At 48.3% G+C, this 24881-nt stretch overlaps 1 protein-coding gene across 8 annotated transcripts in view; it reads left to right on the plus strand.

Annotated features, from left to right (window-relative positions):
• The window catches only part of RAD51B (RAD51 paralog B), a 914255-nt gene that overhangs the window by 756844 nt on the left and 132530 nt on the right, over positions 1-24881 (plus strand). Inside the window, exon 11 of one of the 8 annotated variants that reach the window (XM_009427999.4) lies at positions 23505-23686. The exons of 6 other annotated variants lie outside the window; for them this stretch is intronic. In XM_009427999.4, the coding sequence (XP_009426274.1) occupies positions 23505-23572 (68 nt within the window). In that variant the 3' untranslated portion in view covers positions 23573-23686. Of the gene's footprint in view, positions 1-19132; positions 20596-23504; positions 23687-24881 lie in introns of those variants that run through there. One more of the 8 variants, XM_054666047.2, reaches the window with a different exon arrangement.

Consider the following 24881-nt stretch of genomic DNA (forward strand, 5'->3'; position numbering starts at 1 on the left):
GCCAAGGCTTACATGACAAGCTCCCTCCCTGCTCCCTGCTCCCCCTGCCCCTCATTTCTCTGGCAGTCACCAGATTTTATTTTCCCCAGGATGAGAATCTGTAAGGGTTTGGGGTCTGGCTGATTTGGACTGAAATGGGCTCTGTGGCCACTTCCCTGGGTCTTAGGCCCCATTTGAAAAATTGAAATGGACCGTTGAATCCCAGAGCCTTGCGGCATGGTAGATTGTAAAATAATTCCATCTCCTCCCCTCTCCCTCCCCAACACCACACACCCATGGTGAATGGGGATTCTCCCAATGAGGAAGGCTCAGCAACTCCCAGGGCCCCTGACCTGTTCATTCTAGAAGCTTCAGGAGCAGCAGTCCCTGCACCCAGGCTCATGCCCCAGTTGGCAGCCAAGTTCATCCTCTGGACACCAACATAGCTTCAAAAGAGTCAGTGTCAGAAAGCCTCATACTTACCTTACCGTTTAGGGTAGTTTTTATTTTGAAATACATATAGAAAGATATATTAATCAGGGTCCCAGCAAGAAACAGAGTTCTTTTCAAAAGGATTTGACTAAGAAGAATGTAGTGAAGGCACAACTTATAGATGGACGGGCAGGGTTCAGGGCAGCAACAGGAATGTTGAGGCACCCAGGAACTAGCAATAGCGGGAAGATGATACCAGCCCTCAGCCAAAGGAGCAAAGAAAGGAAATAGTGTGACTGGGGCCTGGTGAGTCTTGGCAGCATAGAGGTGGCCACCTGATGGGAGCAGTGGTCCCAAGGGCCACAGTCCCTGCCATAGCCAAGCACCAGAGCAAAGAGGGAGCAGGGGAAGAGACACCCTCCTGACCTCCAGCCTCCTGCCTGTACCTCACATTTGCCAGACACAAAAGGAAGCTAGAGGCAAAGGAAGCTGGTGATTCAGCTCCTAGCACTCAGCCCCAGGGGTCACAGAGCAGGGCACCAAAGGGAAGAGAATGAACATGAAGGGAGAAGGCAAATGGAGAAAAATAAGCACAGGGGACACCTTCCTCCTTTTCGTGATTATGATTGTTACCATTGCAGACCTGCCTGCCACCCCCAACCCAGAGGACCTTGAGGCTTTGGGGAATGAGAAGTAAAGCCCCCACTAGAAGGTTGAGGATGCATAAAGCTTAAAACCCTTGTTCTAGGGAAAGTGTCTTTGCAGCCTTTCCATGGCACTTAGTGAGGAATGAGTCTTGTTTCCAGATGGAGATGCTAAAGCATCCAGGCATGCCAGCCCTGGGGAATGCAGGGAAACAGTCTTAGGGATGGACCCAGGCCTTGGTACTTTAGAGCTTCTAGGGTATGAGTCATCTTTGCCTCTTAACAATCAGATCAGTGGTACCCTTCTGACCTCTGTCATTTGGCTGCACTGGAGGCAAGAAATGGTTTGGACTCACGCAGGGGCATGATGTTAGTAAGGAAGGGATCAGAGGTGAACCTAGCTTGGGTGTTCCACCTCTTGACTCAGAGTCTGTGCTCTTTGATGAACTTTCTGTTACCTTGGGATCTTCTACAGCAGGTCCTGGTGTGCAAGTATTTCAAGATCAAGATAAAATATTTCATTGTGTTTTATTTAGGGAAAAAATGGTAGATAAAAGCGGAACCAACAGGGGCATTCCGTTTGTGGTTTGCTGAGATTCCCTGGAAAGCAAGCTTGGGAGGCCAGGGTCTGTCAGAACACAAGACCAATGTCTTCTCCAAAACTTGGATGAACAGAAGGTGCTTACAAGCTGACAGGGAGTTATGGGGAAGGAAGCAGAATTTCCAGTTCGGTTCCAAGTCTTTTCTGGTCTTGACCTTTAGCCTAAAAACAGAGCGCCCAGTTGTTCTCCATTATTACTGTAACTCAAAAGGAGACACATGGGTCCGGGAGAGAGTTGGGAGGCAATACTAGGTTTGCACGTTCTGAGTTCATGGAAACCCAAGGAACTGCCCCTCCCTAGGATAACTAGAGCCAAGCCACTGGACCCTTCTCATCCTGTGGCCTTGTCTACAATTTTAATCATTTTGAAGATGAAGGTTTTGAAGATGAAGGCCCAGCCTCAAAAAGGAATAACCAAGAACAACCCTCTCTCCCTCCTTTAGTTTAGATGCTTCCACAGTCAAATGTAAAATTATTCATGTGCTTTTACTCATTATTCATCTGATTTTATGTAAAAAGAAAAAAAATGGAATCCTAGGCTGGTCACTGCATGGTGTTCTCAATCACAAGCCATGAGCCAGGGTTCAACATGCACCCTTCACTTCAGACCTTCCTCACAACTGAGCCTGGATCCCACTCTGGTCCTCGTGATCCACCCACCACGGCCTCCCAGCGCACCCAGCCCCTGCTTTATTTTTCTATATAGCACTTATTGTTACCAGATACATTTGTGTTTATCACCTCTCTCATCACACACGCACACACAGTTAAAGGCAGGGACTTGGTCTATTTTCTCAAAGTTGTATCCCCGGCACTTAGAATCCTGCCTGCCGTGGTGTACGTGCTCAATAAGTACTTATTAAATGAATGAATGGAGTCAGACATGTCCTCAAGGGTAGGTTCAAATCAGGGAGAATGGTGGGTGTCCTTACTGCTTTATAGGATTTCAAGCTGGCCCCAGACTTGAGTCATTTCCATCAGGCAAATTCCTGAAATACTTACTGGTCTTCCTGATTCTGTGGTATGTGCTTGTCAACAGCACATTGTCGAACACGTTGCTGCCTATGCAACACTATGTGGCAATGGCTGTTGAAACTCGTTGCTAACAGAAGTGAAAGCAAAGAAAAGCAAAGATAAAGAACGTAATGGCTGGGCGCGGTGGCTCATGCCTGTAATCTCAGCACTTTGGGAGGCTGAGGTGGGCAGATCACTTGAGGTCAGGAGTTCGAGACCAACCTGGCTAACATGGTGAAACCCCTTTTCTATTGGCTGGGCGTGGTGGCATGCACCTGTAATCCCAGCTACTCGGGAGGCTGAGGCAAGAGAATCGCTTGAACCCGGGAGGTGGAGGTTGCAGTGAACGGAGATTGCACCATTGTACTCCAGCTTGGGCAACAAGAGGGAAACTCCATCTCAAAAAAACAAAAACAAAAAAAGGAGAAAGAAAGTAATTTCCCCGCCATGGATGATATGACATGGCAGCTTTCATGGAGGTTTCAGAATCTGCCGGCCCACCTCACACATGACTTCCTATGCAATTAGTGTAAAGCAAAGAGACAACAGACAACACTTCACACCTGAGCCCCAGGTCCTGAATGTCTTTGGATAACCTCTCTCCTTGAAGGATATATTGACTCACAGGCAAAGGGCCCTTATAATGATATAAAGGAGACCAAGTTGGAAGGAATAGATCACAGGAAGGTGAAGCCCAAAATCCAGAAGGGAATTTCAGGGAAAGTGGTCTGGACTCAGGTACCCTGCCCAGATCCATGTGCCTTCCAACACGTGGCAGACAGAGAGGTGACAAGACAAAGGAGGAAAGCATGCTCAAGGGATAGCTAATGGGTGTGTCATTCGACCTTCCCAAGACCTAGCTCTCTGGAAGTATCAAGGGTTCAGGGGGCTGGGTCATAGGCTTGCTTTCCCTCTAGCTCACTGTGTGGACCTGGATAAGTTGCTTGGCCTTACCCATCCACCCTTAGTAGCCTCTTCTCTGGCCCCTTCCATGGTTCTGTGCAGAGTAAAGAGGTAGGACACACAGTAGGGCCCAGAAGGGTCTCCTGGCAGTCACTGATGCCAGATTCAGCTCTCTTGACTCTCCATGTTGGTGACGACACCACCAATTTTCCTTTGCACACATGGCCTCACCTTGAAAATTCAAGGGTCTACAGTCAAGTCACTTCTGCTTCTAGGGGCCTCCCAGAAGCACCTAGTATTCTGTTTCAAGTCCTTTGTCCAGCTGCTTTCAAATCACCAAACTCCTCTCTCCCTCCCCTCCATTACTACCCATGGAGATCCAGAGGAGGGACTTCTTAACTTCTCAGACAGTGAATTGAGGGAGCTCAGAGATTTCTTTTATTCCTGGAGCACAGAATGTAACATAGGTGCACCAGATCAAAGGCATAGCAGCAGCCTGAGCTTCTCTTTGACCAAGTCCTGGGAGGCAGGCTGGGTGTTTGTGTTTGAGGATAGAGTGCCAGATGTTGCAAATAAACATAGAAAACACTCATTTAAATTTAAATTTCAGATGAACAATGAATACTCTTTTTAGTATACGTGTGTTTTATACAATATTTGAGCCATATGTATACCGAAAAATGATTCCTTGCTTGTGTGAAATCCAGATTGTGTTGGGTGGTCTATATTTTACCTGGCAGCCCATTTGCATGTTTCCTAAACACACCGGCAGCTCCCAAATCAGCCTGGAGAGAGCTGAGCCTGGTGCGTGGGGCATACCTTACAACCCCAGTTTCTGTTCCCCACCCATGTTCTTTCCAAGGAGGCTGGCTGCCCCACTGTCAGAGTGTCCAGGAAAGAAAATAGAAGAGAGAAAATGGTCATGGGGTTCACGGGCATTGTGCCCCCACCGTCGGCTGCAGCAGAGACTCAGTGTGGCAGATGCCTCCACGTCTCCAGCCCAGGCCCAGTCAAGCAAGGGCCCTAAGATCTGCCCAGAAGGAGAAGGTGTGGGAGGGGGCGGTGCCCGCAAGTGGAGGTGGGGGACAGGAAAGGGAAGGGCCCGCAATGCCAGCATGGAGCTTCGAAGGGGACTTTGAAAGGTGCTGCCTATGAAGCACTGCTTTCCTCCAGAGCAGCCATCCTACCTGCCTGCCCTGAGACCCCCGCTGGCTACCATTATCCCAGGACAAAACAGGGCCCGGGCTCCCGGGTCCCCCTCATTTCCTCTTTCAGTGTATTCTCTCTCCTCCATGTTCTGGAAGTTTCTCTCAGTGTAAGCCTTGTCAGGGAGGCCTGCCACTCTGCCCCACCTCTTCGCCTCCAGCTTGCCCTGCGGCCAGCTGTGGTTTGGCCTGATCTCAGAGCTTAGCACACAGCAGGTCTCCCAGGGTTGGAGGTCCGTCCTACCTTTGAGTAGCTGTGTGACCTTGGAGGAGGCCTGTCCTACCTTTGAGTAGCTGTGTGACCTTGGACTACTTAGTGCTCGGCACCTCTGCTTCCTCACCTGCAAATGGGCACTCTGGGCAAGATGAAGTGAGTCACTGAGTGGGAAGTGTTTGGGACAGTGACCCGCGTGGAAGAGACATTGTTATACACGTGGGCTTTATTCCACCCCTGCTGCTCCACTCAGCTGTTCCTCAGTCACCTCCACTGATTTTGTTCTTAGCTGTAGCCCTTCTTGAACCCCTGCCGTCCTAGGTGCACACGCCTGCCCCACACCTCCCACTGTCCCCTCCCTGGGTGCCCATGACTCTCTTCTTCCCTTTCAGTTATTTTCCTCTCTCAGACCCGTCCAACCAGCCCCATTTCCCCAAGGTTCTGTTCTAACCTCTCTTTAATCCTTTTTCCCTTGGAGATCTCAAGGAACAGATGGGAGCCTCAGCACAGTATAGCCTTGTATGTGCACAGGCCATTTCCACACGGGGCGGGGACGTGGCAGCTGTGCTTTGGCGGTCATCTCTGGAGAAGGGCGGCTGGGGCTCAGGAGGCTGAGGGAGCTCCTGCTTTTCACTTTCTTCCCTCCTGTGAGATTCAGTTTTTTCATAAGCATTAATTACTTTTATTAATATAGTAGAATTGCAGCTGTAATGTAGGATTTTTTTTTAGGAGAAGGGATAGATTACCTTTGACCAGGCTCTCAGGGTTTCTTTATTAAGTAATCTGCCTTTAAGATGGGATAGGGGGAGGGCATTCAAAGTAAAGACGGTCCCCTAGTTGTGATTTTTCGACTTTATGATGGTGCAAAAGTGATAGGCAGTCAGTAGAAAGTGGCACCACATTCTCCCATGATGCTGGGCGGTGGTGTGAGCCATGTCTCCCGGTCAGCCAGCTGGTTGGGAGGGTAAAGGGCCAATGCCGTACAGTGTGCTGTGCTGCTAGGTGATGTTGCCCAGCTCTGGGCTGTGGAAGCGTTCTGAGTACACTGAAGGTGGGCTAGGCTCAGCTGTGATGCTCAGGAGGTTAGGTGGATCCAGTGCATTTTCACTGGCATTTCCAGCTCACCCTGCATTTATCTGGATGTAATCTCATCGTAAGTCAAGGAGCATCTGTACAACAAGCAGTCTGAGGGAAGGCACAGAGGAGAGGCTTTGGCACCTGGAAAGAAATGTCGGGCCTCATACTGCCCAAAGTAATTTGTAGATTCAATGCTATCCCCATCCAGCTACCATTGACTTTCTTCACAAAATTAGAAAAAAACTACTTTAAATTTCATATGGAACCAAAAAAGAGCCTGTGTAGCCAAGACAATCCTAAGCAAAAAGAACAAACCTGGAGGCATCACGCTACCTGACTTCAAACTATACTACAAGCTTACGGTAACCAAAACAGCATGGTACTAGTACCAAAACAGATACATAGACAAATGGAACAGAACAGAGGCCTCAGAAATAACACTACACATCTACAACCATCTGATCTTTGACAAACCTGACAAAAGCAGGCAATGGGGAAAGGATTCCCTATTTAATAAATGGTGTTGGGAAAACTGGCTAGCCATATGCAGAAAACTGAAATTGGACCCCTTCCTTACACCTTATACAAAAATTAACTCAAGATGGATTAAAGACTTAAATGTAACATCTAAAACCATAAAAACCCTAGAAGAAAACCTAGGCAATACCATTCAGGACATAAGCATGGGCAAAGACTTCATGACTAAAACACCAAAAGCAATGGCAACGAAAGTCAAAATTGACAAATGGGATCTAATTAAGCTAAAGAGCTTCTGCACAGCAAAAGAAACTATCATAAGAGTGAACAGGCAACCTACAGAATGGGAGAACATTTTTACAATCTATCCATCTGACAAAGGGCTAATATCCAGAATCTACAAAAAACTTAAACTAATTTACAAGAAAAAAATAACCCCATCAAAAAGTGGTCAAAGGATATGAACAGACACTTCTCAAAAGAAGACATTTATGCGGTCAACAAACATATGGAAAAAAGCTCATCATCACTGATCACTAGAGAAATGCAAATCAAAACCACAATGAGATACCATCTCATGCCAGTAAGAATGGTGATCATTAAAAAGTCAGGAAACAACAGATGCTGTAGAGGATGGGAGAAATAGGAATGCTTTTACACTGTTGATGGGAGTATAATTAGTTCAACCATTGTGGAAGACAGTGTGGCAATTCCTCAAGGATCTAGAACCAGAAATACCATTTGACCCAGCAATCCCATTACTGGGTATATACCCAAAGGATTATAAATCATTCTGCTATAAAGACACATGCACACATATGTTTATTGCGGCACTGTTCACAATAGCAAAGACTTGGAATCAACCCAAACGCCCATCAATGATAGACTGGATAAAGAAAATGTAGCACATATACACCATGGAATACTATGCAGCCATAAAAAAGGATGAGTTCATGTCATTTGCAGGGACATGGATGAAGCTGGAAACCATTATTCTCAGCAAAGTGACACAAGAAGAGAAAACCAAACACCACATGTTCTCACTCATAAGCGGGAGTTGAACAATAACACATGGACACAGGGAGGGGAACGTCACACACCAGGGCCTGTAAGGGGCTAGGGGGCTAGGGGAGGGATAGCATTAGGAGAAAAACCTAATGTAGATAACAGGTTGATGGGTGCAGCAAACAACCATGGCATGTGTATACCAGTGTAACAAATCTGCACGTTCTGCACATGTATTCCAGAACTTAAAGCATAATAAAAAATAAAATTTAAAAAAGAAATGTCCTGCCTCAGCTGGTGGTGGCAGGTGCTGTGGCTCACTAAGGCCTCAGGTCCATTGGCTTTACCTGACAGGTTTGTCTACAGCGCCTGCAGACCTGCCAGGAGGGGGTGACACTCTTTGGAGACAGGGTGATCCCCTAATAGTGATGTAAGTGGGAGGAGAAGCTGTAAAATGAGTTTAGGAAATAGAGACTCCCCCACATACTTTTGGGGGTCCAGGTAAGGGTACAATGTAGACCAGCTTTCATATGTCCAAATATTTGAAAGTTACAAATCAAGCTAACAAACTATTACATAGAATATGTTCTCTCCTCTTGCCTTGACAAACGCACCTTCCTGATATGGTGAAGGCCAACCTTGAATTTAGAACCCGTGGACCCCTCAGAGTTCCACACTGGAATGTGGTGGCCTTGGGGGAGCTCGCCTGGGCTGGTTTCAGACCCTGGCTCCATTTAGCACTAGGAAGGGCCTTGAGCACACATGTGTGGGCACTCAGTTCACATGTGCAAGCTCCGCAGTGCCCTCAAGCCACCCCTGGTCACCACCCGAGGCCTATGGGTGTGCACACCGGTAATGTGGTCCACCCACAACTTGGCCTTGGGCTTAGGCTCAGGGAATTGACCAGGGAACTCCAGGATCAGAATGCACAAGGCACTGTCCAACGTCCAGCAGCAGGGCATACGTGGGTCCTGGGGGCCATATTCCTTTAACCTGTGGACACTTCACCCGTGGCTGGAGGTGAGCCAGAGCAGACTCCCTAATGTGTGGGCCACAGCACCGGCCACTCCAGTCACCAGATGAGGACCTGGCGGGGGTGAGCTTAGCCAATGAAAACCGGAGGAAGGAGCTTTAAAGGTTTCCTAGAAGAGTCCTCCAGATGCCCAGGCGCCCCCCCCCCACCCCCCATGCTGGGGCTGGATTTCTGCCCAACACCTCGTGCCTCAGGGTCATTCAGGTGTCACCGTCTCATGCTCCTGACACAGTGAAGAGCTTGTTTTCCTCCTCACACTCCCTGACTCTAATCCCCACCAGCCTGTGCCACTTGGCTGGCCTCCTTGGCAGAAAGGTGACAAAAGGACACGTCTCTGGAGAGTCAGATCCCTCAGCTGCCGGAATCTAGGACCTCCTTGGGGCCACATAAGCCAATGGCTGAGGGTCCTGATCTTGTTACTGATCTGGTTTCCTTCGACCTCTTATAGCCAGGGTGTTGGTGGGAGTCACTCAAGCAAATTCATTAATCTTAAGGAAGCAGGAGCTATTACAATCGAGCAAGCCTCTTTGCTTCTCTCTAACGCTCATGCTCCCATAGCATTGCCCTCCTGCCCTGATCAGCCTTCCCTATAGAACCTTACCTCCCAGTGTTTCCTCACCTCCAGCCAGCTCACCTCTGCCACTGCGCTCCTTGCCTGCTCCCAACATCTGCTCATCTGCACCTACCCAGCTGTTCTTATTTCTATCCAAATCGCTTTCGTCCTTCAAGGTGACTTGAGATTTCACCTCCATAAAAGGTTCCCAACACTTCCGTCGATTCTTCTCCTGCTTTATCACCTGTATTGTTTACCACCTGGACCCAACATTTGGCCCATGAATTATGTTCATGTTAGTACTTTATAACATATGGCATTTTTATTCTTCCATGTTATGTAGAAATCATAGAACTAGAAGAGATCTTAAAGACTACCTAGTCCCATCCTCATTTTCTGAAGATGAGGAAACCGAGAGAGAGGAAGGTTGTTGTAACTTGCCAGGCAGAGCCCTCAGGGTTTGGCAGAGCTGGGCGTTACACTCAAATTACACTCAACACTCTTAGCCCAATCCAGGACTTGCCACAAGCTCTTGATGCCTCTCTACATAGAAGTCTGCTTCACCCATAGGATGCGGCGGTCAGGAAGGTCAGTCTCAGAATATACTCAACTGGGCAAATGGGGCCTTCCCATTTTCTGGCAGGACACAGCCCAGAGAGGTGCATTCCCACCTCTGTGTACTCTATTATTTAAGTTATTGGCATTTTAATAACCAGCAGGCAAAAAAGGCGGTGGTCACCTAGATTTTCTCAGACCAGCCTTGATTCCCTGCTGTCTCCCCATGGGGAATTTCAGGAACTCCCTTTTCTTCAGAGGGAATAAGCCCAATTCCTGCTTCACCATGGCAGGGAGGCCGGCTCCTTTTGCTGCCAATCCCCATTATCCCTCGCATTTCCATTGTGGAAGTGCAGAGAGGTTCTTAGCGAGTCTCCCCTCGGACTTTCCCAGGGGCTCCTGACGAGGAGCCCCAGGCGGGAGGCTGATGGGCTAAACAAGCAACCAAGGAATAGCCAAACAGGCTCCAAGTCAGAGCCTATCTTTAACAAAGATGGGATAAAGGGAGCAAAGATGGGATAAACTAGAAGGCAGAAGGGTAGAGAGGGGCTGGGGACAAGATGACCTGTCCCAGGTAAGGCCCCTAAATGCTAAGTAAATTCCCCAAGTCAAAATCAGCTGGAACAGGGCAGACCAAACATTTTTTTCCTCCCCACCCCCACCCCGGGTGTCCTGCTCACTGCAAGGAAGAAAAACAGAATAATGAGCCACGTTGGAGAGTGTCACTCCAGCAGCTCCGGAAAGACGTGGGCAGACGCCTGGCTGGGCGGCTGACTTTCTCTGTTTCTGGTAGAGATTTTGTAAATATTCGGGGAGTTTGATCTGAGGCTGTTGGTGGGGAGGCAAGGAGAGCTGCAGAGGGGGGAGATAACTCAGCCCACGGGGGTTCTTGGACCTCTCTGAAGCCTGCTTTTCATTAGCGTCGCCAAGGCAACGGCTCATCTGCTGCAGATCTCATCAAGGCCCTGCAAAGCATCCACGGCACGTTACGCTTTGCGTTTCATAGTGAATCGGCTGCAATCAGTCTTCCTGCAGCCCTCCCTTACCCCCATCACCTCCTAGCCTATGGAAGAGAAGATCATTAAAGGGGGGTGAAAAACTGCAATGAGAACTCTCCGAGGCTGGCACGGAGAGGCAGAGCTGCGATAGTCCTGTTCCGAGGACAGTTGATTCGCCCTGAGGACTATTCAAAGCTGGGCAGTGATGAGCCTCAAGTAACCCGATGGACCTGTAGCAACTCCCCAGCTCAGTCTTCTTCCATGGTGCACACTCAGCCTTGATTCTTGTCTCCTCCCTGCCTGACCTAACCTTTCCCCTCCACACACCTTTATTTTTTACCAAGGCAAACATTTGCGGTGCGCCCAAGAACCTCACCGGCCCTTGTGCCGATCGGTTCCAGATGCCCATGGAAATGCAAGCTCATGTGTTTCTCTGGTTTTAACAAAGGTGTCCAATGAGTTCTAAGGGTGATGTCAGGGGAGGTGGGGGCAGACCAGGGAGTAAAGGGAGACCCATGTTGGCAAAGCAGTGTGAGAGCAGGTGAGTGGGCCCAAAGAGGAGGGCCAGGTGTCATGCTCAGCACAGCCAGGTAGGGAATGTGCACAGAACACGTTAATTCGGCTTCACAGACACTCGCATTCTCAGCATGTACCCCATGGAAATCCAGTCACCCCCTTTAAAAGTTGGCTCCTTCCATGGCCGGGCGCGGTGTTTCACCCCTGTAATCCCAGCACTTTGGGAGGCTGAGGTGGGTGGATCACCTGAGGTCAGGAGTTTGAGACCAGCCTGGCTAACATGGTGAAACCCCATCTCCACTAAAAATACAAAAATTAGCTGGGCGTGGTGGCGTGTGCCTGTAATCCCAGCTACTTGGGAGGCTGAGGCAGGAGAATCACTTGAACCTAGGAGGCAGAGGTTGCAGTGAGTTGAGATCACGCCATTGCACTCCAGCCAACAAGAGCAAAACTCTGTCTCAAAAAAAAAAAAAAATTGGCTCCTTCCAGCTTTGAGATCCTGAGGCCAGCAGCCAGGAATCCTGCTCTCTGCTATATGTCAGTGTTCCAGCACAGTGCCTGCACATAAGAGGCCCTCAGTAGTGTCTTCAAAGAAGGAACCCGTCTGTCCACACAAAAGAGGGGGAGAGTGGTCAGGGCACTGCAGAGGTTGGGGTTGGGTTTTCTGGTTGTCTTTCTAGCTTGTCTTTGTGCTGGAAAGCAAACCTGAGCTGCAGCCTCTCCCAGCCCCTCCTTTCTGTGGAATGCAGATCACCCCAGCTCTCCTGAAAGATTTGTACTCAGAGCCTTTGAGCAAGCCCTGGGAAAATGCAGAATCTCAGGCTGTAATTATGAGCTGGAGAAGATCCCTCCCCCAGCTATAAATGGAGCAGAACCAGGAACCCAAGACAGCTGGGCTCACACAAAGGCAGCCCCTTGCTTTCTTGCTTGCTCCTACTTTTCCCACTGAGCTTGGCCCTGGAGAAGCAAACCCCTAATTCCTCTGCTGGTCTGAGCAGGAAATTCCCGTCAGCTTGTGGGAGAGGCCATCTGAGAGAGATTTCAGCACATCCATCCCCCCCGAGATCCAGAACCATATCAAGTCCTACCCCAGTCCCGCAGAGCAGCTTCTTCCTCCATAGCTTCTGAGCTGCACCGAAGCAGGCCTCCGCCAGCCTTTGCTACCCAAGGCTGATGTTGGGTTTTTAACACTCAGCCAAGTCACAGGGAAGAGTAAGATTTACAATAATTGGGTACATAGCATAGCTGACTGGGCTGCACAGTGTGGCTTTTGGTCAGTTCTGGCATTCTGGTGGGAAAGCTGCCCTGAAGAGGCAGAGAAATGCCAGCCCAGATGGCAGACATGGTGCATTTAAAAAGGCAGTGTGGTATAGATCCTCGCTCCTATAAATGCGGGCCTGGAACCTGCAGCAGGAGCATCACCTGGGAGCTTGTTACAGATGCAGAATCTCAGGCCCTACTGAATCAGAGAATGGGTTTTAACAAGCTGGCCAGCGGATACAGGCACATTCGAGCTTGAGGCAGAGTGGAGCACAGGAAAGAACATATGGGTGTGTTCATCCCAGCCTTGTGGATTCCTAATGCCAGCTTTGTCACTCAGTAGTATGTGACTTTAAGTTAAGCTCCCTCTCTGAGCTTCAGTTTCCTCCCCTTTACAGCAGAGATGATGTAACCTATTATAAAGGGCTGATGTGAGGCTCGACCTGGTACCAGCAGGCTCCTACCCTAGTCAATGTTAGCAGCACAGAGATGATTGCTCAGGGAACATCAAAATCCTTTATTTCCCCAAGGCAACTACCTAGGAGATGCAGCTTCAGTCCGTCCTCTTGCTATTTCACTTTTTTATTTTCTGGGGAGACTTGTAGTCCCCTGACCATGAATTTCAGAGCCAACAGTGGTAAGCTTTTCATTCCAGCTACCCCCGTGTGAAATTAAGATCCAGAGTGCCCCCAGAGGGACCAAGCTTTCTCGTGTAGAATAGATCGCTATGGGTGAAGGAACTGAATGAATGCGGTCTGGCAGGGTCAGTTCTGGGGACAGGGGCGTTCCAGGAAGAGGAGATACAACATGTAACTTTCATAATGGATAAATGGCTCCTTGGCGGTTCCCCACAAGTGAGTAGTATCGAGTCTGGATTTCATTTCTTTCACCGTCTGTGAGTTTCCTTGAGAGAGAGTAGGATTCTCTTGTCATGGGGGTTGGAGTTTTAACCCACTTTTCTTTGTTTGGTGTTGGTGTGTTCTGTCACTACAGTCCCCTACTGCTTTCCCAAGCTAATGTAATGGAACACAGGGATGGACAAGCCACGAGGGTCTGCAGGGACCTCAATGTCTCCATAAATGCTGGGCTGATTTTGCAAAGCTGCTTTCCCAACGGGGCTTGTCTAAAGCTGCTTTTCAAATTAGTTTTGTAGAGGAAAGGAGGGCAGGTCAGCTCCCAGGTACCAGTTGGGTGACCTGGGGCGAGTCCCTTAACCTCTCTAAGCCTCAGTTTCCTCCTAGGATGATAATGCTAATACGAGAATCTCCTTGAAGACAGCCATGCATGTCTCCACCCATTCTGGGGATAACAGAATTACTGGCGGATTAAGTAACGTGATACTTACAAGGAACATGGTACAGAGAGTGGAATATGGTCAATAAATGGTAGCTGCCATTTTTGTAGTCATTAGAAGAGGCGAGCCTTGAACGACTAGCCTCTGTGGAAAATTACAAACAGGAGAGTGGCCTACATTTGCAAACAGTGAGCATAGCCACCCATTCCTGTTAGGGTCAGCAACTGACCCTCCCTTCCCCCGCCTTCACTTTTTTTTCTTTAGCTGCAGGAGTTGAGACATGTGGCTCACCAGGCTACCTCAGTGAGTTAAAGCTTTAAATAAATACACACTCAAAACGGCTATCACATCACTGCCCCCATGACTGCCACAAGCCCCTCCCGACCTGGGAACGTCTCTTCCTCCCTCTCCCTTTCTCTGCTGCTAGAGGCCAGGCCTTGGCTGAGCCCTGGAGAGGGTATCTCCTTTGCACGTATGCTGGTCCCAGGGGCCCTGCACAGGGCAGATGAGGGTAGTCCTGATCCTGTACAGACTCTCCTCTTCCTGGGTTTGTTAGAAGCCTGGCCAGGCCCCTAGTCTTATGACTTCAACAGATGTTTCTGCTTAAGGAGCCCTGGCATCTTTATGGCCTGTTTTTTCCATTCTTGCCTCTCTTCCTCTGTCCCAGCAGCCCTGAATGCAATTTGGACTTTATTTTCTTTCTAATGGTTACAGGGATAGAAAGGGCTTTTCCCCCCCCCCCCCCCATTTTCAGTTTTTGGCTTTTTCATTAGCTCATCAAGCTGGGTATGTCTGTGTTAGCTCACACAGACATATTCACACACAAACACACACATTCCATATGCATTCAGATCTGTACCCATGGTGTGTATTTCTTAATGTTGCACTGACATTTATTGCCACTTCAGACCCAGCCCATTTCAAAGCCTTCCTCCCTGCCTCCACCCCACACTTCACATTCATCCTCTGCCTAGCCTCACACAGGTCACCCTGAGCAGCCGACTGGGGTGTCACCCAGATGCTGATTCCAAAAACTAGTGCTGGCCTCGGCCTCCAGCAAGATGTGTAGAGCCTCAGTAACTCACCAGTCTGCCTCTGTGCTTCCAAGGAGTCTTGGGCTGACTGATGGAGTGAGAGCTGAGACTGCATTTGCCATGCATCTCTTCAAGCTCTGCCTGGCCAGCCAGTCTACCCAGGCTCAGGGGGCCAAGTTGACAGCTGTTAAAAAAAAGAACCAGTTTTCCATGAGCAGGCTTGAAACCAGTCTGGCCACCCCTTGGATCTACACCTGTAACTGCCCCCAGCTTGCCAGCATGGCAGGGTGTTCCCAGTCACCTCCCCCGCAGTGTTGGGGGTTGCCTGTCCCATCAGTCTGGTTCCCAGAGCAAAGGAAACCTGGTGATGTCAGGTCTTCAGCTTTTAGTCTATCTATGGCAAAGGTGCCTGGGGCTGGGACCTCTTTATTACCTCCTAAGCCTGAGGACTGGAACTGAACTTCTCACTGCAGGTATAAATAAATCTACCTGGAATTTTAAATGTTGATACCACCTGGCTGCCTTACCTGAAGTTAGACCCATTACCCACAAGAGGCCATCTAACCTCAAATTCTCTGTGTCTCTGCAGCCCTTTTTCCTAGGAGGGCAATGATGCCGAATCACCTGTTATGGCATTTTCATAATTCAGCTAACCATTCACTACTCTATCTGCCCATGATCCACCCAATGCTGACCATGGGTGGCGGGGCAGAGTGGCCTCTCTAGAATGTCTCCTCTTTAACACCCTCACCATGGAGGGGCCTTTATAGATGGCCCCATGAAGTTCTCACTAGGCGACTGCTCCTACCTGAGATGGGCCAGGCAGCCATGGACCCCTCCCCTCCCCTCCCCTCCCGTTCCTGCCCTGCCCAACCTCATTCTGATGGTTTGGCCTTGTGCATCTCACTAGTGACTCTTTTCTTCCCTCCTTCCTATTTAAACAAATTAAAACTCCAGTTTTTCTTCGTTTATGTTTTGGTGGCTGAGGTGGAGCATCTTTTCCCCAGTGGGTTAAGGGAGGCTGGTTGGAGAAGACAGCAACAGGAGAGTGAGTTCGGTCCCCAGTGGCATAGTGACATACACAGGGACAGTGGGAAATGGAAGCTGGAAGAAGTCCCAGAAGGAGGAGCAAGAAGAGTGACTGTCCTCCATGCTGGGTTCTGCCAGGGACTCTGGATGCGCTGAACAACAGCCATCCTAGAGATTTGAGGACGCCTCTTCTGTTTGCTTTACTCATCACAGATTCATGAATAAAGACAAACAGGGGAGCCACCTCATTGGCTTTTCCATCTCTAAATAAATCCCTTCTGAATACACACCCCCAATGTGGATGCTATGGATGCCTCTCAAGAAACAACCATATGATGCTATGATAATCGATATCCTTCCAATGACTCAAATCAAATCAACTTGAGGAGCCTGATGGGTCTGATGCTCTTCTTCCCTGGGCCTCTGCACCTTTCCAGAGCCAGGCCCCCTGTGTGTGTGTGGCCGGTGGCGTGGGGGAGTTGCTTCTTTTCATTTTTGTGAGTGAAAATGAAAGGGTTCCCCACAACCAGCTGCAACAAGGATCTCTCACCCTGTTGCTAAGGAGTGGTGGGGTCCTGCTACCATGTGGCGCTCTGGCAGGCCTGGGGAGATCTTTAGGGATCTGGAGCAGCCACTGGATGTGCAGTCCTGAGCCCCTGGGATGTGGAAGTGATTGGCCGGCAACCTGGATGGGCCTCACAGTCCTACTGTCACTCCTCTTCTCTCCTTTCACTTCTGGATCCTGCTAGAGAAATGGAGCCCGGGGAAACTGTCTCACCACCTAGGACTGTGTGGAGCTGGGCACACACTCAGGAGGCATGTGACTTCCAGGTAGTCAAAGAGAAGCTCACACTCCCTGTCCTCTGATAGTCCTACTCCCTGAAGGATCTGGTCAAGCCATTCCTTCCAGATGGCCGTGATACTGTGTCCCCTCAGTATTAGGAGGGGGGGAATTGATGCTTTCCATGAATGAAAGCTCCTAAACCCCCTCCCCTGCAGCTAGGGCTGATGGGGAATGGCTAAACCCCAGATGTCTTCATTGCACCATAAATGTGAGCAGGGAGGTACAAAGGTATATGCAATGATGTGTGTGTGTGTGTGTGTGTGTGTGTGTGTATCAAAGAGAGGAGTCTGTCACAGGAAAAATACTGAGTGGCCCCAAATGTTGTAAGCGTATGCACCCCAGTTTTACAATAATAACAATCATAGTACTAATAATTTTGCTATCATTTGTTGAGATCTTTTTCTGGGCCAGGTACGGTACTTTGCACTTATTATCTCATAATTCTCAAAATCTCTGTGAGGTACAAGTATCACTATGCAACTTTTCAAATGGGAAAGCAAGCATGGAAAAAAAGTTGGTTCAATTGCCAAAGATCATAGATCTGAGAAGTGGCAGGGCCAGGATTAGAATGCTAGAGCTCAAAGTTCTTCTGCCACGTATCATAGAAGCAACCACTACATCGATAATGGTAACTGCCAACCCTCACTGTTCACTGGCCACATGCCAGACACATAGATTCACTTAATTCATTCTTACAAAACTCTGGATGTATTCTTATTGCCTCATTGTATAGATGAGGAAACTGAGGCACAGAGCATTTTGGCATTGATTCCCTTCGGCAAATGTGATTTGAACAGCTCCTATGTGTGTGCAGGGCACCGTGCTCTTGGCTCTGCGTGGGATATGGGACTGAGTGATACGTCATTCTTATGGTCTGAGATCTGTCAGGAAGGTCCATGGCCATGGCCATCAGAATGGGCTCAGGGTGGGATTCCAGAACTTGAAATGAGGGACCCTGCATCCTAGGGTATGCTAGAAAGTGGAACATACCAGGTCTCTAGAGAAGGAACCTAGGCACAGAAGCAAGACAGAGTCCTGTTGTCAGACTGAGGCCCCAGGTCAGAACTGGGCCAGCAGCAAGGGCTGGCGGAACTGGAACTGATTTATTCCCGCCTGCAGCATGGCCTCGAGGGCAGGGCTCCAGAGCTAGGCTGCTAAGTTCAGATCTTCCATTCTTTAGCTGTGAGATCTTGGGCAAGTTAATGAACCTCTCTGGGTTTCAGTAGCCTCGTCTAGAAAACAGGTATCATAACTGCCCACCTCATGGAATTGTTCTAAGGACTAAATGAGTTAATATGTGAGAGGCTCTTGGAACAGGGCCGGGCCCATGGTGGGCTCTCTGGTGGGCTCTCAAGCTCTCGCCAGCCGATGATCATTGGGCCCTTTGATGCTGACTGGGCAGAAGCTGCAGGTAGGGGTCAAGTTGTCCCAGTGGCAAAGAGAAGAAAATTGTAGTAGGAACTGATTAGGGCCTGTCTCTGTAGGTGGTTTGATGGGGAGGGAGAGATGAAATCCAATGGGACAAGAGGGAATTCACATCATTAGTATAAAAGGTTGGCAAATGGGCATGGGACCCTTCCTTCTTAGTCTCCAGAGGCCAAGATGCAGGTGCCTGGCACCTGGGCTGGCTGAAAGTGGGGAATGTATCAGGGCTGGCATTTATAGTGATGCCACTATTGTCTAATTATGGGCACAAAGAGAGGCTCCCACTGTCTGTGCAGCCCCTCAAATCACCCAGGGAAGAAATATTGGTCTATTCCCAGCATTCCCTCTGTCAACTCCCCAACCTCAGTCTCTGGCTTGGAAGAAAGACGGCTGGGAAGGGGGATGGAAGGCAGCCATGCTCTGTTGCAGTAAATCTTTCCTAGAAGAGGAGACAGCTGAGCTCATCAGCCAGTGTCGGATCAGCTCAGAAAGAATCCTTTCCAACTCCCAGAAGACCCCTCAGTGGCTTGGGAAAGGAATGGCTCACTGGGGCACTTTGTTTGTGTATGTGGGCCTGTCAGGCTGGGCAGGGGTGTCTGATGACACATTAGGACAGCTGAAAAGAGAGGTGGGACAAAAATGTTTGCCCAAGGGCAGTCTTGTGATTCCCCCACCCCCCCGTGCTCCCCACCCCCACACGCTTTTGAGAGCTTGTTCCAGGACTTTTCATATGCATTTGAGACCACAATTTCCTCTCCCAGAAACCCCATTAAGCTATGAGTGAGTGAGGCGGTGGGGGAGAGAGAGAGGAAAAGGAAAAGAGAGACAGAGCAAGAGAGAGAGTTTGTGTGTGCAAACACGAATACTTCTTCCCCACCCGCATTCTTTTGCACATGTCTACCGTTATGTACATTCCTATGCCATACCCCTTGAACTCTCCATCAGGTCTTCCTCAACCATCCTCTTCAGGAAGCCTCAGGGCCTCAGAGAAAGGCAAAAGGGCCTAGACTTTGACTTCCTTTTTTTTCTCTCTCTCTTAGAGACAACATTTTGCTCTGTCACCCAAGCTGAACTGAACTGGGCTCCAGCAATCCTCCCACCTCAGCCTCCTGAGCAGCTAGGACTACAGATGCGCCACCATACCCAGCTAATTTTTTAATTTTTTGTAGAGGTGGGGTCTCATTATGTTGCCCAAGCTGATCTCAAACTCCTGGCTTCAAGAGATCCACCCACCTCAGCCTCCCAAAGCGCTAGGATTACAAGTATGAGACTTTGCCATTCCAATGAGAATTTTGTCCTTAGCAATCTCATCCAATGGCCGCTGGAGATGTGTGTAGGGCCACAAGAATGAGAAAGGGGGCAATGGAGTGACAGGTGACCTGCTCAGGTGCCCCTCCCCAGACCAAATGTCCCAGGCACACAGCCCATGCCCTCCACCATGGAGTACATTTTCTCCCTGGCTTGCTGCTGAGCTAAAGGACCAGGGATGTGGAAACAGGAGGTGAACTAAGGCACCCCGCCACCCACTGTGGCAGCTTGAGTTTCTTGAGGCTGAGACAAACTAGGATCCAGTAGCCTAGATTTTGCCCCAGTTTCTCCACTGAGTATTTACTCAGTGCTCCTGAGCCGATGCCTTCCCCTCTGCCTAGATGAACCACAGCATTTTGGTAAATGCCTCAGCATGTTAGGAGCGCTGGAACGTTTATTCTCTTCCCTCCCAATTATCCACTCTAATGGAGCAGAACACTTACATGGAAAATCCTAAACATGGAAGATGATTTAAAAATGATTCACCCTGGAATACATGCTTCCAGTTGCTTCTACAGGTTTACCTTGCTAAAGGCATTTCGCTTCCTTTGCTGTTACAATAAGCTTGCCTGCCTTGAAGAAAAGAAGGCCAGGGCCAAAGGGAAATCAGTCAAGGGAGCCTGTTTTGTCTGAAATAATGCATCTATGAACAAATGAATTGAGTATAACTGTCTTTTTACATCAGTGTTTCTGTGGAATTAAGAGAACATCCAAGGCCACTCCTAGCTTGAGTAGATGAAATTTGTCCTTGTGTTTGGAGCAAGGGTTGTGAAGTCTGTCTGGCCCATCAAATGACCAATGGCTTTTAAGGAAGGACTAAGTGACTTATGACCAGAACAAGGGAGCAGCCTGAGTCAGTCTCCCCAATGTCTACATCGTGTTATTTATACTAGCAAAAAAATAGACACAACCTAAATGTTCGACCATATGGTATTGGTTAAATTAACATCTATACGATGGAATACTAGATGGTCATTAAAATTATGTGTCAGAAGAAGGCTTAATCTCATGGGAAAGTGTTCACACCATATTATTAAAGAGAAAAAACAGATTATAAAGCAATATGCATACAATGTAGTAGTTCTGTAAGAAAAAAGTATTATGTGCATTTTAACTGGAAAAATATGTATAAAAATGTTAACAGTGCAATCTCTGGGCAATAAGATTATACTTGACTTTTATTTCTTTTTTGGAATTGTCTTTTTTTTTTTTTTCAAGTTTCCTCCCATTAACATGCATGTTCCCAAATCAGGGGAAAAATACATTAAGAAAAAAAGATTATCTGAGAGACCAGCAGATGTGTTTCCTGTTTCTTATCCCATGTCTATTCTCCATTTTATATTGGAGATTCAAATTCTTCAGCCCTTTCCACAACAGATACTTCTGGGGCAAGAGGCACAGAATATCTGATATCCTAAACAACACCACCAGGGTGAATTTCTCACTGACAGTAACAGCTTTGGAAAGGTTTTGTTTCTACCTGGCACTGGGAATTAATCGTACCCAAACTTTTTTTTTTCTAATCAGTAATGAGCATCTCCAAGGGGGTCCTAGAAGGGTTCCAGGGGTTCATGGAGGACAATTATAAACCTTGACAGCTGCTCGGTGGGTTTTCAACCATGGGGGTGATTCATCCCTTCTCGTAAGCCTTTTCATAGCACCCTATGCTCAGAGTTTTGAAAATGTGACAAGAAAGAAAGGGGCTGGGGAGAACAATGGCCCTTCTCCTTTTATGGAAGGATGATGAAGGGAATTGGGAAGAGCAGAACTAAGGGACTAAGACAATTCAGCTTTTTTTTGTCCGGCTCATAGGACCGTGTTCCCCATAGAGTAATGCCCAATGAGTGGACGAAGGGAGTAATAAATGAGTTCATAGAAGGAAACAGCTGGGCTGCTGTAAAAGCTCCTGCAAAACAGATAGGCCTGGCACACGCCATTTCTGTCACAGGTTTTAAAGAACCTATCTAGCTTTCAGCTACTCCTCATCACCACCTCCTACAGAAGCGGAGTCAAGATCATGTCTCTTCCCATCGTAAGGAAACAGCACTGTGAATGTTCCAGCTGTCCTGAAGTCACTAATCCCATCAGGGGCAGACATTGGCAACACACCCAGAAGGTGGTGGGGAGTGCAGCTGTCCTCCTGGCCGACTGTTCCAGCCGGTCACCTCTGCTGCTCCAAGGGTGCCACGTTACCTAATTCTGGTTCACGGTCAGATGGCGGCTTTTCTCGGCCAGCTTGTCCTTAGAAAATTCGTTCCCTTGTTGTATTGGAAAATTCCTCTTGTGCCTGTCATTGCACACATCAGGAGACCAAGGTTTCCATTTTCTCAGAAGAAATTAGCCAGCTACTGTCATTGACATGAAGCCTGTTCCTGGAATTTTTTACTCCTCCTCTTAAAGGCATATTCTGGAAGAGGCAATCTGAGAATGGGGCCCGTGCTCTCCTACAGCAGAGAAATAAACTGAGGCTAGGCCAGGAGCTGTGCACCGTCTGGGGGAACCATACCCAGTGGGGAGTGGCCAGATCAGTCCCAACACTGAAATTGTTTACTGTCATCCACTCCTGGTTGTTAGGGGACATTGAGGATGACAGGATAGAGAGTAGGGAAGGAAGGACCAGCCAAGGAACATTTTCCCTATAAAATGAGACTCCCACCCTACTCCTGCCCTTGTTAAGACTTCATACACTATGGAATACTATGCAGCCATAAAAAGAACAAGATCATGTCTCTTGTAGGAACATGGTTGGAGCTGGAGGCCATTATCCTTAAGAAACTAATGCAAGAACAGAAAACCAAATACCACATGTTCTTACTTGTAAGTGGGAGTTAAATGGTAAGAACTTATGAACACAAAGAAGGAAACATCAAACACTAGGGTCTACTCATGGGTGGAGGGAGAAGAGGAGGGAGAGGAGCAGAAAAGATAACTATTGGATACTGGGCTTAATACCTGGGTGATGAAATACTCTGTTCAGCAAACCCCTGTAACACAAGTTTACCTATGTAACAAACCTTCACATGTACCCTCCAAACCTAAAATACAAGTAAAAAAAAAAAAAAAAGGACACAGATGTAAATTGACCCTGATGGAGAGAACTCTACTCTATCCTTGCCAGGTCACAAGAAGGTGAGATATTTACTTTTCAAATGATTGATGCTGAAATGGAAAGGACTGTATCTCGGGGGCACAAACCCAACAGAGTAAATGAAGATCCTACTGCTTCAGCTCCTGGGATTTGTTAAAGTGGGGACCAGCTTAGAAAAATAGACGGCCGTCCTAGAGACCCATGGCAGTCTCGGTCTGATTTTAAATCTAAATTCTCAAGTACAAGTAGCTTCCCAAGAAGAGAAAGCTACTTCTACATAAAGAGGTGGTATCAGTAGGCACTCCTTAAGCCTTACCTTTTTATTATTGATTATGATGAAGTGAAGCTTCCTGTTGATATCATTGTCAGACCAAGCACAGCACACCAACTCAAACCTCATTCATTCATTCATTCATTCATTCATGTGTCCTTTTAACAGACGTCTACTAGACACCTTGTATGTCCATGAACCAAATACCATGCTTAAGACCAAGGATTCAGAAATGTGTTAGCTGTCATTCCCCCTCCAGGAACTCTCAGCCAGGAGGAGATGTACTCAGGGAAAAGGAGAAATCACAGTATAACCATTGTAAAATCCTTTCTGATAAAATCGCGGAGTGTCTAATACCCCTGTTCCACATACATATAAAGAAACTAAAGTGTAGAGAAGGGAGGAAAGTCCCGAATTTAGTGTGTGGCAGATCCAGGAGTAAAACAAGCATTCCTCGGTCTGGGGTAAATCCCACCAGGACTGTGTTGAGACCCAAATTCCTCTGAGTCCACGGGCCCCTTCAAGTCAGATGAAATTCCAAACAAGCCAGAGCCTAGCTGAACAGTTCCACGGTGCCGGGCTCCAGTGTGTTCTGGAAGGTTCTCGTGGGCTGTGCCTCCAGAAGACGGAGGCGGGGAGGAGCCCCACAGGCCCAGGGCAGTGTCAGGTTCCCCCTTTTCTGTCAGCAGGCATGGAAGAGCCTTTAAGAAAATGGAGTATTATTATTATTTGTTTGTTTTTACAGTGACTCAGTCTGTAGTAACTGGGTTAAAGTCCGCTTTGAGAAAAGGAGAACAAAAGACCTCCTGTTAGTGCTGGAAGTTTGCCTCTTAAGATATCACTGAGAGGAACTGGGAAGAAAAAAAAAATCCCCAGCAGGGCAGAGGAAGCTGCAGGCCTTCAGGAACACAGCAGCACTTTGGAAAGGAAAACACGGCCGACTTTCATCTCCTGCGCCGTATCTGAGCTGGCCGCTCCCTTTGCCGCTGCTTTATGGCCCACTGCGGTGCTGACCGTCGGACATCGGCCAGTACCCTATTCCCACACTCTTTGAACACAGGGGGCTGCCAGGAATGGTGGTAGTGTGGGCATATCTCCATAGCCAACCAACCCCAGGCTGAGGAGGAGGGAAAGGATGTTGCCATACGAAACATACTACGTGCTGGACGTTATTCTAACATTACATATCATAACTCATTTCGTAAACACCAAGGAGGCTAGCATCCTCCTTCTCCAGCCACAGCAGAAGTTGCGCAAGGTGGAAATCTGGCCCTGCCCTGTTTAGGAAACTCATTGCAAGTAGAGGAACCGTGGGGTGAGTAGGCTCCCAAATGGGTAGGACCAGATTGCTAGGTGGTCTCTTCCAGGTTGCAGACTCAGGCCATCTGACTCTAAGACCTACGAACTTAATCCTACTCTCTTCAAATGAAAACAGAAAGTCAGAGGAAGACAAGAAAGTTTTTCTTCTCACGACCTCCCATCAGATCAGCTCCATCTACATTAAATTTGTACCCGTGTCCTTCATCAATCAGCTCAGTGGAAATGTTATTCTCACCCTTGGCCACCCAGATCAGGAAATCGGTCTGGACCATGAGTGACATGCTGGTGTTGGCCTTCTTCACCATAATTATAAGAAGCTGGAATGTTCCCCTCCAAGGCTATGAAAGAAGGATGGAGACAAGAAGGAAAAGACAGAAATTCTGTGAAAGTCTCAGGTCCTTCCTCCTTTCAGAACCACTTCACATAATCCTCTTCCTCCCCAGGGGCTCCCGAAAGATTAGGCTTCACTTGCAGGTCCCAGGCCCTGGCCCTGCAGAGTGGTTGGGCCTTTGGGGTCTCTCAGAGAGCCTAATCATTCTGTTTTCTGAACAAGTCATAGTTTTGCTGACTTCTGACCAAACCCCCATCGAAACCCAAGAATGGAAGTGTGATTGTGGTCATCTATACCGTGTCCCCCTACAGGACTCCCTGTCCCACGGGATGCAGCAGGCAGGTGTGGGAAAGCCTACCTGATGGCCGAGATCATTAAGCAGCGGCCCTCTGATTTTCTGTACAGCTACTCAGTGACTTGGAAGGGATTCTTTGCACTAACAAGCAATGCCTCCACAAACAATGAGTTGAG

The sequence above is a fragment of the Pan troglodytes genome, chromosome 15, assembly GCF_028858775.2.
Source record: "Pan troglodytes isolate AG18354 chromosome 15, NHGRI_mPanTro3-v2.0_pri, whole genome shotgun sequence".
Lineage (NCBI taxonomy): Eukaryota > Metazoa > Chordata > Mammalia > Primates > Hominidae > Pan > Pan troglodytes.